General features: G+C 41.7%; 1 protein-coding gene across 11 annotated transcripts in view; it reads right to left on the reverse strand.

Moving 5' to 3' along the window:
* The window catches only part of PXK (PX domain containing serine/threonine kinase like), an 82828-nt gene that overhangs the window by 30207 nt on the left and 37464 nt on the right, over window positions 1–15157 (reverse strand). For all 11 annotated transcript variants that reach the window (XM_069560516.1, XM_069560514.1, XM_069560524.1 and 8 more), the window contains exons 5-8: window positions 4409–4486; window positions 3831–3904; window positions 3192–3266; window positions 510–614 (exon numbers count right to left, since the gene is read on the reverse strand). In XM_069560516.1, the coding sequence (XP_069416617.1) occupies window positions 510–614; window positions 3192–3266; window positions 3831–3904; window positions 4409–4486 (332 nt within the window). The remainder of the gene's footprint in view (window positions 1–509; window positions 615–3191; window positions 3267–3830; window positions 3905–4408; window positions 4487–15157) is intronic.

The raw sequence follows: 15157 nt of genomic DNA on the forward strand, positions 1-15157 counted from the left end.
CCTGGTGGGCTACAGTCCACAAGGCAGCACAGAAACAGACCCAGCTGAAGTGACTCAGCAAGCATGCCGTGTTAATGGTATTTATTATGGTGTGTTTTACACCTCTAGTATTTATCCATCTTACCCTTTTAACTGTCTTCATCTAATTTTCCTTAAATATCCTCTCCTACCTCTGTTAACCACAAATCGGATCTCTTTTTCTATGAGTTTGTTTGTAAAGCTTCTCAGTATCCCTTTACAAAAAAAGTTAAACTTTAAAACTGACCTAAGAGCAGCCTACAATCTAATGGACATAATCATGAAATGCTCAACCTTTCCTCATGTGGGTAAAGGAATGCTCTTTAGCCAAATTGGGTAGTTTCTATTGCTAAAATAAATATAAATTCCAAATAAAATTAAAATTAAATCCTCGGGGCCTAGCTTCTAGAAGCTTAGGGATCAAGTATCAATAACAGGTTCTTAAGGGACTTGAGAACTTCTTGATGACCAGGAACTTGCACCACCAGTACCTTGTAGATCAGGTCCTTCAAGGTTCCTTTTTCATTAAACATTCTAATTAGCAATGCTGAGGATTCGTTAGCTGTGGCAAAGGTAACACGATAGATGTAAGGGTGCTGCCAAAACAAAAAAAAAAAGAAATTCACATTTGATCTGCATCAGCATCTAGGTTCCTTTTAGATCTAGGATCTGGTTATACAGAATCAAGTGCCAGCTTGATAGTTTAATTGCACATAAATGCAGAACATTCCCTGAACACGTGGTATTTTCAAGTTATCAGATGATCAATTACTAACTCATTTTTTAGATGAGAGAACCAAGGTAAACTACAGTGATTAAGCGAAGTGACTACAAGTTAAGCTCTCCAAGGGAAGGTATCTGCTTTAACGTGGTCTCACAGTTCAGGCAAAAGTGTGGTGCAAGAAAGGGGAAGTCTGAGTTTTGGGAAAGGTGGTTTTAATATTCGGCCTCTGTAACTTGGTAAAAAAAAAAAAAAAAAAAAGCCAAATTCTAGAGCAGCCAAGCGGGAACCAGGACCAATGTGTGTCCCCTCACAGGGCTGCCTAACACTCCACACTGCTGTCTAGCGATAAGCCAGGGAGCGTGACAGCCAGAAAACAAGCCATGGCAGCGTCTCTCAGCGTCTGGCCCTTTTCCAGAGCAGCGAGCATGCGTCTTCCTGTCCCTCTGCTGGAGTGTGCAATATGATGAGTGACACTGCCCTCCTGAGAGGCAGACATGGATGTCAACAAAGCAGGGTGGGGAGTAAGACAAATTATTTAATGACTGAAAGAAAAGTCCTCATGTGACCTGGAATTGTGGATACACGGACTAAATGACTTCAAGTATCACAATGGCCTTGAGCTCAAAGGAGTATCAGGAAGATTTAAACCCTTGGGAGCTGGATTGTGTGAGGATTGGATGGGCAGGGGGATGGAAGGGGGTGCCCAGGGAAATACAGAAAACTGATCATGAAGCTCCTCCCGATCATCACAACAAAGCAACTGTTGGGGATATTTTCATGGCTTTACTGAAATGCAATTCACATCCCAATATAACTCACCTGTTGAAAGTATACAACTCAATGGTTTTCAATATATTCAGAGCTGTGTGACTATCGCACAGCCTAATTTTAGAATATTTTCATCACCTCAAAAAGAAACCCAATGAATAAAATAAAAATCCTTGGAATTCATACTGATATAAATAGATAAAAAAGAGAGAACATGAAGCTCTTCCTTATAGTAGAATGCCAACCAGTAAATAAAAGAGAAATGATGGAGCTAGAAAATCTCTAGTGGGTTTGATAAAACTTCCCTATGACTGCTTATTAATTAGTTTTAGTTATCTTATAAAAATAACTAAGAATGGGTACAAATGTTCAGCTAAAATTGTTCACCATGGCATTTTTTAAAAAAATAAAAGCAAAAAACTAGAAGTGATCCACACGTCTAGTGGATTAGCTGAGTGAACTGAGGTATGGCCGATGATAATTTTATGCAGTCAGTAATAATGATGTATTATACTGTATTTATTAACAACAAAAGATGTTCATGGGTATACCACTAACAACAACAAAAATCAAGCTTTAGAACAGTATCTATATGATTTTTTTTCAAAAATAATCATGTAAGAGAGTTCCCTGGTGGGTCTAGTGGTTAGGATTCTGGGCTTTCACTACTGTGGCCTTGATTCAATTCCTGTTTGGGGAACTAAGAGCCCGCAAGACACAAGGCGCAGCCAAAAATAAAATAAAATAAAATAAAATTCCAGAGAAGTAACAATTGAACATGACACTTTGGCCCATACTTCAGGTTACTTGCAATTATGGGCAAATTTTATTTTATTTTTGCCTATCTGTGCTTTCCGACTTTCTGCAATGAATATGCACCACTAGCTTGCATTATCTTCTTTTTCAAAAGAGCGTATCCAAGAAAAAAGATTTAGGATTGCACGCTCACAGCCTGTGTGACACAACCTATCAGACTCAAAGACCACAGTATTTTTCTCCGCCAGGTATCGCACCACATTAAACACTTGGTCTTGCTAGCTTGACAAGACATTCTCTTCAAAAAACGAGTATCAACACTAACTCAATTTTCTCTGGCCAGGTTAGTCTTTTCCTTAAGAATATCTGCATATCTTTTGAAAGACATTCACGAGGTTTTTACCACTGAAAGCCTTGGATTAGATTCCCTTTTCCGGTTAATCTAAATTTGCATCAGTTCTGCTTTCTCAGGCTGGAAACAGATCTCTCAACTCATTGATAATTAACATCCTCACCAGGAACAAGAGGCTCAGAGAAGAGGGTGCTTTCCTACCCTGATATTTGCTTAAAACATAAAAACGATATTTCAGGGTTCCCTGATAATCCAGTGGTCACGACTCTGTGTCTCCACTGCAAGGAGTGTGGATGAGATCCCTGGTAGGGATCCTGCATACCATGTGGCGTGGCCAAATGAATAGAAAAAATTAAATAAATTACCACATTTTGTGGGGGGTCTGGAAGTCATGAATGTCATTTAAATGGCCGATGGTCTGTGGGAGTAGCCCTGAGCACTTCCAGTCTGAAGAGAAATCCACTCTACCTCTCCATTCTCAACCCTGGAGAGTGTTTTCAGCGCCACCCACCCACAAGAAAACATTGTGAATCTGCCATCGGCATCAAGAGTAACAGAAGGACTTGTACTCACCAAACAGGAAGGCAGAAGTTTGATTAGACACTGAAAATCTTTATCTGACAGATACTTGTCAGGACCAAGGTCAGCCTGCAAACATGGGAGGAAATATCAGGGTGCTGTTTTGGTCCTCAAAAGAAGAATTCCTTACAAGCCTTTCCTTTTTAAAAAAAATCTGTCCAAATACATGACTACTAAACCAAAGATGAAAACCACAGTAATTTGTGTTGCCTCATGGCCTTTCTGGAGTATATAAACATACAAATACTAGCACCTAACTGTAATGTTACCTAATTTTATTAACCAAGTGTATCACTAGAGCTCTCAAAGTGATAGATAAAATAAAAATGATGCTCAAGCATTTTTTTAAAAAAAACTGCCAAAGTGTCAGTCCTAAAGAGGTCCAAGAAAACTATTTTAAGCTGTTCGTATTTCTTTCCAAACATTTACTAGCTGATGAAATGTAGTCACACTGATATTACCATATGCATAAACAAAGTGACTGAAAATGACTCTTTGATGTATGACTAAGGGGCCCTTTACATCTCTTGGCAGCACAGTACAATTTTGTCTTGTTAGTTCTCTTGCTTTTTCATAAACCCACCTGGAGTCCCTGAAATTAGTCTAAAGCAAAACAAAACAAAATTAGCTTACCCAGCTTAACACTAGCCGTTCCTTTGGCTGATTTTTAATCTTCATCAAGAAATATTTCTTCCTTATCCTCCAACCTGTCATAAAAGGAGATGTGTTTATAGCTACATGATCTAACATCAACTGATTCTGTTTTACTGACCAAATAATTAATAAAAATTAAGTTCAGAAACATTATTCATAGGTATATAGGAACCTGCACGCAACCGTTTGGTAATACTGAAATGGTAAAAGCTGCACTAAAATAAACTGAAAAATAAAAGAAATTACTCATGGAAAAAGGAAAACAGCACTTCAGTTTAGATTTAATGGAAAAGATAAGAGAGGAATGAATTGATGGTTCCGAAACTTAGTTACCACCATCCAAATCCCCAGATGCGTCTGCAACCAAGATTCATTCACTAATAAAAGTTAAGGACTGAATCCTCAAATAGTATGGAAACAGACGAAAAAAGACATCACCTGCATTCCTTATGCATTTCACCTGCATAAAAGCTTTTCTGGGATACTTATAAGAAAGCATGACAAAGAACCCAGTTCTGTGATCCTTTTTTAACACAATGGGCACACCAGTTTCTCACCTATGTCTTTCAATGGTTCTACCACCTCCCACTTTGGCTCTGACCGGAAGAACATGGAAACATGTTGTAAGGCAATCTCTGCAAAGATATTTTGGAAACGTATTTATTAGACAAACATATCAGGAAAGTGCCATATGCTTAAGATGTTATTCTTGCAAGTGAAATTTTGATGGTCTTTAAAAATTTAATTATAAAAAAATGAACACAGAGTAAATAAAACATGGGACTCTAGATTGGATCCTGGAACAGAATAACAACAGTAATGAAACATCCAATGAAATCCGAATAAAACTATAATTAATAGTAATGTGTGAATGCTCATTTCTTAGTTTTGATATAAATGTATCATGCTCATATAAAATGTTAACATTAGGGGAAACTGGATGAGGGCATATACGGAAATTCTATACTATCACTGCCATTATTTTTTCTGTAAATCTAAAATTATTCTAAAATCAAAAGTTTATTAAAGAAAGTAATTAGTAACAGAATAATTAAACTGGAAGATCTAAAATATGCAAACTAGTTGTCTTAAGCCAAGAATTCAATATATGTACCAGACAACAACTGGAGCACAAAACTCAAAATGTGTCCTAAGGTCACCCTGGAATAGCATTAAACATTGCTTCAAGTGGTATTTATCCCATCTTCATTCCTCATGAAATTATAGCTTTCACCAACAAAGAAGCGATTAGCCTTAAATATATATATTGGAAATAAAAGCCAGTGTTTTAGAAAAACATCCATGCACAGCAACAACATGGCTCTGTTGTGGGAAACCACTGTACATCTGCTTACTGGAAAAAAAAATCCATCCTTCTCTTTGTGTTTATCATGAGAACGTTTCCCCCTTCTACAAAGACAATGAAAAGAGGAAGTTCTTTAAAGTTCACAGTATAAAAAAATCATCAGAATAACTGTGCTTTTTACATTTCCTGCGAAAAGCAACATCTGTAATTTGCTCTTTTCCCCCTCAATGTAGCGAGTGAATGAAAGCCACGCTGGATCCCTGAAAGCAAACAGCAATCCTGCAAATCCATTGTGAAACTGCACTTCTGCCAAGCATCAGTTACATCCCAGGCACCAGGGATTCAGCAGAAACTCTTTCCATGTGTTGAAATGACCTAGTCTGGAACTACTATGCCTAGAGCTTGGCAGACAATATTATTTTGATATATTTTAGAGTACATTATCAATTAAGAGATTTGGGGAAGAAAACAATCTTATTGACTCAATATGTAAAGTGTCAGTGCTGTCTGCACCTAAAAGAATATGAGATGACAGATACAGAACAGACTCCATTTACGTTCGCTTTAACTACTCCAATGTGACAACCATTTGGAGAGGTTGGGTGTGGTGGCAGCAGACGAATTTTTATAACCAACACTGGAAGCTCTGAACTTTTTCTGTAAGTAATGCTGATATAAAAGGCTTTCAGCATTTCCAAAATAACTTGAATGTAAGCTACTTCAAAAGATATTCTTTTACGTGAAAATCACGACATTGAGAAGGATTATGAAAAATAATCTTCTAAATGCGATACACTGTCATTCTCAGAGACTTTAAAGGACAGTTGGTTCAGAACTAACAGTGACTCATAATCCCTGACAATCTCATTATTTCACCATGTTTACTGTGCATTGTACATTGCTTTTGGAGTGGGGGAAGTAGCTGTGAGTAAATGTAACATGTTTAGCCTTGTTACTGACAAATTAAGGATTAGAAAATAGCTTTTTTTTTTCCTTCTTTTTTATCTTTGGGATCAGGAAATTGTAGACAGGACATTGTCTTTCCTCTGAGCTATGATTTATTCTCAAGTAAGCCACACGACCACCATGCTCCCAATATTAATCCCTTCCCTCCTCAGATTCAGGTAACACATTTCAATCCTAAACGTCTTCTGCTTAGAAGTCTTTGTTGGCGCCCCATGTCCTTACCAATTAGGACCAAGCTTCTAAACCTCACACCTTCGGTCTTTAGCCCCCCTACCCCCACCGTCCAATAATGTGTGAGCCTCACACTCTTGTCACTGAGAGTGTACCTGCCATAGCCCCTGAAGACTGGCGTACCCTAATCCTCAGCATTCTCTATTCCTGCCCATCCAACCTTTGAGGCTCAACCCAAACTTGCTGCTCCCCTAGCCAGGGCTTGCTCCCTTCTTCCCTCCTCTGTACTCTCCAGTGCTCCACAAGGCCCTCTCCTACGGCATTCTGTCCTACTAGTCTTCCACGAGACTGTGATCATTGGCTTTAGAAAGAAATATCTTAAACATGGCAGAGCCCACAGCCATACAGAAATATTTACTTCTTTCTCTCCTGGAGTACGGGCCCTTGCCTCTTGGCCTAGCTAACTTCTACTCACCTCAGGTCTCCATGCAGGTATCACCTCTTCTGGGAAGCCTTCCTCCACCTTCAGAGCTGGGTCATCTCTACCTGGACCCCCACCTTCGAGGTGCTATCACGGCTTTAACCTGGCACAGTCTTTACCAGTCAATCTCCCTACAGAAGTACTCCTACCCCAGTACTCCTTCCTGGGGCAGGAGTTGGGTTAGGAGACTATTTCCTGCTTGGTGCTGCAGTCACAGTACCTGTCACATAGCAGGTGCTCAGTAAATATCTGATGAAGTAAGAACTAACCAAGGGTTCAATGGGCTTCCTAAATAGCTCAGTAGTAAACAATCTGCCTGCCAACCAGGAGACGTGGGTTCGATCCTGGGTTGAGAAGATTCCCCTGGAAAAGGAAATGGCAACCCACTCCAGTATTCTTGCCTGGGAAATCTCATACACAGAGGAGCCTGGCAGGCTACAGTCCATGGGGTCGCAAAGAATCGGACATGACTAAGCGACTACCCCACAGTAGCAAGGGTTGAATCCATGCGCAATGGGTGTGCACACTCATTCATGAGCACATAAAATCCATGAAAAGGAAGGCATCTGCCCTCCCTTACATTAGCACTGACAGACCTATGAGGGAAACTGCATGCTTTCTTCTGCTGCTGCTAAGTCACTGCAGTTGTGTCTGACTCTGTGCGACCCCATGGACGGCAGCCCACCAGGCTCCCTCGTCCCTGGGATTTTCCAGGCAAGAACACTGGAGTTGGTTGCCATTTTCTTCTCCAATGCATGAAAGTGAAAAGTGAAAGTGAAGATGCTCAGTCGTGTCTGACTCTCATGCTCTCTAGACGCTGACAAACAAGCCCCAGACAGGAAACGCAGAGCGACACCTTCAAGTCCACCTTACACTCCCCACAGAGCTCAGACTTCTCAGCTCAGAAAGTACCAGCTGCCCCCATTGTGTGCAGCCTTTGACCACCTAGATCTTAGCCCCATGAAGTGACTGCATGGAATACAGACCAGCTGGTATGTTACAGCAAACTGCAGCCTTTCTGAAGCACCCTGCTCTTGTTCTGAATATAATCTCACCTTCATTCCCACCCTCCCCTCCTGCCCAAACCCTCCCTCTCTCTTCCACTCCACCCTGGAGCCCACTACTATCTGACCTGTTCACAGGACTCTTGGGATTTTAGAGCTAGAAGAGAGCTTTGGATACTATCCGGTCCACTCTCCCCACCTCCATCTCTTATGTTATCAGTCAGGACCCCGAGGCCTACAGAGTGGAGAGGCTGCTGCTAGTAAGAAAGCTGGGGCCAGGATGCAGGCCTCTTGATTTCTGGTCCAAGTGGCTTCTGCATGGACATTAAAAAGCTTATTTACGGAGTGGTTTAAGGTGGGAAGACGGCTACAGTGCAGTGATGGCCATGCCTTGCTAGCAAGAAGAATAAGGCGATGTGTGTATGTGTGTACATGTTTCTCAACATAAACCCTGCATGACTGGCCAGGAGACAACTGATTCCCCTGTACAACAGCTGGCCCTCAATTAGACTTTTTAATTCAAACGAACAACCCCAAACCAACCCTCAACAAAGTACCAAGGATCCATATTTCCTTTCAGTGAATTTGGTAGTAAAAAGAGATTGGAATACCAGACCATCTTATCTGCCTCCTCAGAAACCTGTATGCAGGTCAAGAAGCAACAGTAAGAACCAGACATGGAATAACAGACTGGTTCAAAATTGGGAAAGGGGTACATCAAGGCTATAGATTGTCACCCTGTTGATTGAACTTCCGTGCAGAGTACATCATGTGAAATGCCAGGCTGGATGAATCACAAGCTGGAATCAAGATTGCTGGGAGAAATATCAACCTCAGATATGCAGATGATACCACCCTAACAGCAGAAAGTATGGTGAAAGAAGAGAATGAAAAAGCTGGCTGAAAACTCAACTTTCAAAAAATGAAGATCATGACATCCAGACCCATCACTTCATGACAAATACATGGGGAAAACTTGGAAACAGTGACAGATTTTATTTTCTTGGGCTCCAAAATCACTGCAGATGGTGACTGCAGCCATGAAGTTAAAAGATGATTGTGCCTTGGAAGGAAAGCTATGAAAAACCCAAACAGCATATTAAAAAGCACAGATATCACTTTGCCCACAAAGGTTCATACAGTCAAAGCTATGGTTTTTCCAGTAGTCACATACAGATGTGAGAGCTGGACCATAAAGAAGGCTGACAGCCAAAGAACTGATGCTTTCAAAATGCAGTGCTGGAGAAGACTCTTGAGAGTGCCTTGGACAGCGAGGAGATCAATCCAGTCAATCCTAAATTAAATCAGTCCTGAATACTCATTAGAAGGACTGATGCTGAACCTTGAGCTCCAATACCTTGGCCACCTGATGCGAAGAGTTGACTCACTGGAAAAGACCCTGATGCTGGGAAAGACTGAGGGCAGGAGGAGAAGGGGATGACAGAAGATGAGATGGTTGGATGGCATCATGGATTCAACAGACATGAGTCTGAGCAAACTCCAGGAGATAGTGAAGGACAGGGAAGCCTGGCGTACTGCAGTTCATGGGATCACAAAGAGTGGGACCCAACTGAGCAACTGAACAACAACAAAAACAGAAGGAAAGGAAGAAAAGGACCAACAATCCCCGGCTGGGGTCCCAGAGAGGAAAGCAGGGAGCTGCTGATGTCCTGAGAGCTGCTGGCCACCCATCCCCTGGGGAATGGGTGGCGTCAACATGTCTCCTCTGACAAAACACCTGCAGGCTCAGTCAGAGCAATGGGCAGGAAACGTGGCCTTGGTGGTTTCAGCCACACCTGAACACAGAACTCAGATCCTGCTGAAGGGAAGCTGGACAGTGGCCACAGAAACTAAGGAGAGGTACAGACAGTATCCATATTACAGAGGAAATGCCGAAAGCTGGAGGTGCACGGGGTGCCCTTGGGGGCCATGGGCCACACTGTAAGTTTTGGGAAACCTGGACAAGACTGCCCTGCTCTTTGGGGAACAGCTCAGTTAAGCTGATGTGGAGGAGGTGGCCTGGGTTTCCCTTTCCTGAGGCACTTGGTGAGTCAGCGCAGAGGAAAGACAAAGTTCTGACATTTCATGCAAAGGGGGAAATTAATCAGCACTTCTCTGAAAACAGCACCCAACCCTTATTGTTTCATCAGGACTGTGCCCTCTAAATAGCGGCAGCTACTTAAGTGTTTGGGTTCTGGCAGGAGTCTCTGACAGTTTTCTCACACTCCTGCGCTCATCTCCTTTGGATTCCTGATTGTCTGGCATCCTGGGAGAGAGGGGAAAAATCAGGACAAGAGCAGCATGTAGAGAAGGACATGAGGAGGAGATATAGGGATCAGACAATGTTCCAGGGGCTGAGCAGCATTTTAATTGAGAAACATTCAGACACTAGACACTTGTGCAATCATACAAATGTGCAACCCTAGGTAAGGCCCTTCTTGGGAGACCGCTCATGTATAAAACGAGAGGGTTCTCCTGGAACTCAATGAGTTTGGCACAGTTGCAGGATACAAAATTAATATGCAGAAACTGGTTGCATTTCTGTATACTAACAAGAAACTATCACAAAGAAATGAAAGTAAGAAAACAATTCCATTTACAATCATATCAAGAAGAATAAATCCAACTAAACAGGTAAAAGATCTGTACTCTAAAAACTTTAAGACACTAATGAAAGAAAGTGAAGAGGACACAAACAGATGGAAAGATATACTGTGTTCATGGACTGGAAGAATGAATATAGCTAAAATGACTGTACAGGCTAAGGCAATCTACAGATTCAGTGCAATCCCTATAAAATATCACTAGCTTTTTTTCACAGAGCTAGAGCAAATAATTCTAAATTTTTATGGAAACAGAAGAGATCTTGAATAGTCAAAACAATCTTGAAAAAGAAAAGCTGGAAGTATCATGCTTCTGATTTCAAAGCACACTACAAAGGTACAATAGTCAAAACAGTATGGTACTGGGATGTGCACAAGCACACACACAAAGCATGAAGAAACAGAACAGAGCGCCCAGAAATGAACCCGTACTTCTATCAGCAATTAATCTATTAATACGACAAAGGAGGCAAGAATATACAATGGAGAAAAGACAACCTCTTCAATAAATTCGGGAAAATTAGACAGCTGAATGCAACAGAACCAAACTGGACTACTCTCTCACATCATATACAAAAATAAACTAAAAATGGATTAAAGACATAAATGGAAGACCTAAAAACATAAAATTCCTAGGAGAAAACACAGGTGACAAACTGTTTGACATTGGTCTTAGCAATGTTTTTTTGGATATGCCCACTTGGGAAACACAAGAAGCAAAAACCAACCAATGGAACCTAATCAAACTTAAACGCTTTTGCACAGCAAAGAAAACCATCAACAAAACAAAAAGACCAGCTACTGAATCGGAGAACAGATTTGCAAACAATGTATCTGACAAATGGTTAATGTTCAAAATACACAAAGAATTCATACAACTAAATATCAAAACACAAAAAACACTATTAAAAAATGGGCAGAATACTTGAATAGACATTTTTCCCACTAAGACAGGCAGATCGCCAACAGGTACATGAAACGATGCTCAACATCAGTACTCATCAGGGAAATGCAAATCAAAACCACAGTGAAGTTATCACCTCACACCCATCAGGATGGCTATCATCAAAAAGACCACGAATAAATAACAAGTTTTGGTGAAGATGCAGAGAAAAAGAACCCTTGTGGATTACTGATGAGAAGGTAACTTGAAATAGCCACTACAGCAAAGCATACGGAGAGCCCTCAAAACCTTTAGACGCAGAACTACCATATGGTTGTTCAATTTCACTCCTTGGTATTTACCAGAAGAAAATGAAAACACTAACTAGAAGAAAATATACACACCCACCATGTTCACTGTGGCATTATTCACAGTGGCTGAGATGTGGACGCAACCTAGGTATCACAGGGGCATATTAATCAGCCACAAAAAAGAATGACATCTTGCCATTTGCAACAACATGGAGGGATACAGTTGATAACTACATAATATCTTTTTATGGTGACATATGTAAGTAGACTTATCATGATGATTATTTTGACAGGTATAGAAACATCAAATCATAATGTTGTGTAACAGGAACTAACACAGTAGTGCAGGTCAATTATTCGTCAAAAACACACAGAAAAAGAGATCAGATTTGTGGTTATCAGAGGTGGGGGCTGGAGGTAGGAGGATGGGGAATTAAATGAAGGTGGCCCAAAGGTACAAACTTCAGCTATAAGATAAATAAGTACTAGGAATGCAATACCCAGCATGATAAATATAACTAACTTTGTTGTACATTATGCATGAAAGTTACTAAGAGAGTAAACTCGAAGAGTTCTTATCACACAGAAGCAATTTTCCTCTCCTACTTTAATCCTGCATCTCTATGAGATGACGGATGGTCACTAAACTTACTGTGATCCTCATGTCACAATGTATGTAAGTCAAATCACTATGCTATATACCTAAACATATTCAGTGCTGTATGTCAATCATATCTCAATAAAACTGGAAGGAAAACAACAACACACTTACATTAAAAAATAAATAAAACAAGAGGGTTAGTCTAGATGCATCTGCTGCAAGGTCCCTGCTAGCTCTGATCCCCTGGCAACTCAAGGTATTTCTAATACAAGCTCCCTGAGAACAAGGAGCACATTTTCCTCGCACCTGTACCCCAACACCCAGCCCCGCACCCAGGACATGGCATGGCAGAGCAGAGAGTCAAGCCTCCGGAATGGATAGCATCATCACACGTACACTACCCCGTGACATTTGACCTCAGGAGGACACTAGCAGACACTGTCGGGAAACGACGCGGACGAACAAACCAGTGAACAGGGCTGAGCTGCAAGGGACTCGATAAAAGTCAGCCCAGAGTCCATGGTGTGACAATCCTGGAACAAGTGAGGTGACGCAGGTGAAATGAAAGCCAAGGGAGACCTGCTCTGAGAGAACACGAGTTGTCCTGGGAGCCCCAGGCCGGTGATGCCTTTTCTCCAACGAGCTCCAAGAAACAAGTGGGGTAAAAATGCAAGCCTTGTAACAACTCAAAGTTCTGTTTCATAACTTACAGCAAATATGAGTTTGAAATAAACTTCCCTTCAGTGGGTTGCTTTCTACAAAGGCATTCTTCTTACCCCTGCAGGCACTTTCACTAGAAGATGACAGGCATGTTCTCGGGCAAGGCTCCTCAAACTTTAATATGCATGCAAATGACCTGGGGACCTTGTTAAAAACCACATCCTGATTCCAGGTTTGGGCTGGGGCCTGAATGCTACATCCCTAACAAGCTCCCGATGATGCCAGTGCTGCTGGTCAGAGGACCCGTGATGTGAGTAGCAATTTCCAACTGTGGTTTTCAAACTCGGCTGCATATCAGAATCTCCGGGGAGGGCAAGCTTACAAACTATGAACCCCATCCACAGAGATTCTGATTTGACTGGCATGAATGCAGTCTGGGCATTGGAATTTTTTTTAAAGCTCCCCAGGTGATTCCATTATGCAGAAAAGTTTCAGGCTACCCTGGTAGACTGCAGTAGACATCAGTTCGATCCCTGATCCAGGAAGATTCCACATGCCTCGGAGTAACAAAGTCCATGCGCCGTAACTACTGAGCCTGTGCTCTGGAGCCTGGGAGCTGCAATTACTGAGTCCACGTGCTGCGGCTACTGAAGCCCTCACCCTAGAGCCTGTGCCCAGAAACAAGAGATGTTACCACAATGAGAAGCCCGCACATCACAGCTAGAACAACGAGGACCCAGCATGGCCAAAACTTAATCAGTTAATTAATTAAAAATAAGATCAAGAAAAGTTTCGTGCCTGATAAGCAGTCCTCTGTTTCCCTCTATCTGACACAAGAATAAAAGCATCTCCTTCTAATTACTTCAAAAGGAGTGTTCTAAGGATGCAAAATGTAGCCTTTAAACAGTCTATTCTCTTAGCAAGGAAATCAGCTTATTAATGATACCCAGTGTTCCACTTAGACTCTCAGCATGGTTTAGCTTTAACAAATTGGCTGAATTCTAGTCACTGGTTTGGTTTTACAACAGCTTCTATTGGCCTGTTCAAGACCATGCCAGAGTGTATTAAACATTTAATCACTCATTCTGCTGACAATGGGCTTACAGAACTGCTGCTGGCCGTGTGTGTGACTGGCACCCTTTCCCACTCAGGCCCCTGGCTGCTGCTCTGTCCAGGGAAGGTTTGGAAAGGGACCACCTGCTCCCCAGGCTTTGCACACAGCAGGTTTCAGCAAGCAACTGGGAAGACACAGAAAGGCCCCTTCTGAATCACTATTGTGTTTAAAGTAATTCCCAAAAGAGCCAGGCATAATATATATTGTAAACACAAAAACAGGCAAATATAAATCAAACAGACATTACTGTACAGATCACTGTGGACTATTTACTCTCAGTTTTGTCAGGCAAGATAATAATGACAAGACTTTGTACACAGACAAGTTCTCTTCCGTATTTTTCTAAACAAGCATTAAAAATATTTTAGAACTAATTTTTGTCTTATAGAGACATGGATGGACCTAGAGTGTGTCACACCAAGGGAAGTAAGTCAGAAAGAGAAAAATAAATATCTGTTAACACATATAAGTGTGTCTAGAAAAATGGTACAGATGAACCTGTTTCCAAGGCAGGACAGAGATGCAGACATAGAGAAGGCATATGTGGACAGTGGGGAGAGGAGAGGGTGGGATGAATCGGGAGATTGGGACTGACACATATGCACTACCACACGTGACACAGATAGGTAGTGGGAAACCGCAGTAAAATATAGCAGGCTCAGCTCAGTGCTCCATGGCAGCTTAGAGGGTGGGCTGGGGGTGGCGGTCAGCAGCTGAGGAGGGAGGGGATATATGTGTACATACAGCTGATTCACTTTATGGTACAGCAGAAATTAACACAACATTATAAAGCAATTATCTTCCAGTTTAAAAATATGTTCTTCTTAGATATCTACAGTAAATTACAATCAGGTAAGTACTGGCAGATGAATAGTGCCCTAGAGTTGGACCGTGAAGAAAGCTGAGCGCCAAAGAATTGATGCTTTTGAACTGTGGTGTTGGAGAAGACTCTTGAGAGTCCCTTGGACTGCAAGGAGATCCAACCAGTCCATTCTGAAGGAGATGGGTCCTGGGTGTTCTTTGGAAGGACTGATGCTGAAGCTGAAACTCCAGTACTCTGGCCACCTCATGCGAAAAGTTGACTCATTGGAAAAGAAATGCTGGCAGGGATTAGGGGCAGGAGGAGAAGGGGATGACAGAGGGATGGTGGGATGGCATCACCGACTTGATGGACATGAGTCTGAGTGAACTCCGGGAGTTGGTGAT

Source organism: Ovis canadensis, chromosome 19 (assembly GCF_042477335.2).
Source record: "Ovis canadensis isolate MfBH-ARS-UI-01 breed Bighorn chromosome 19, ARS-UI_OviCan_v2, whole genome shotgun sequence".
NCBI classification, from domain to species: domain Eukaryota; kingdom Metazoa; phylum Chordata; class Mammalia; order Artiodactyla; family Bovidae; genus Ovis; species Ovis canadensis.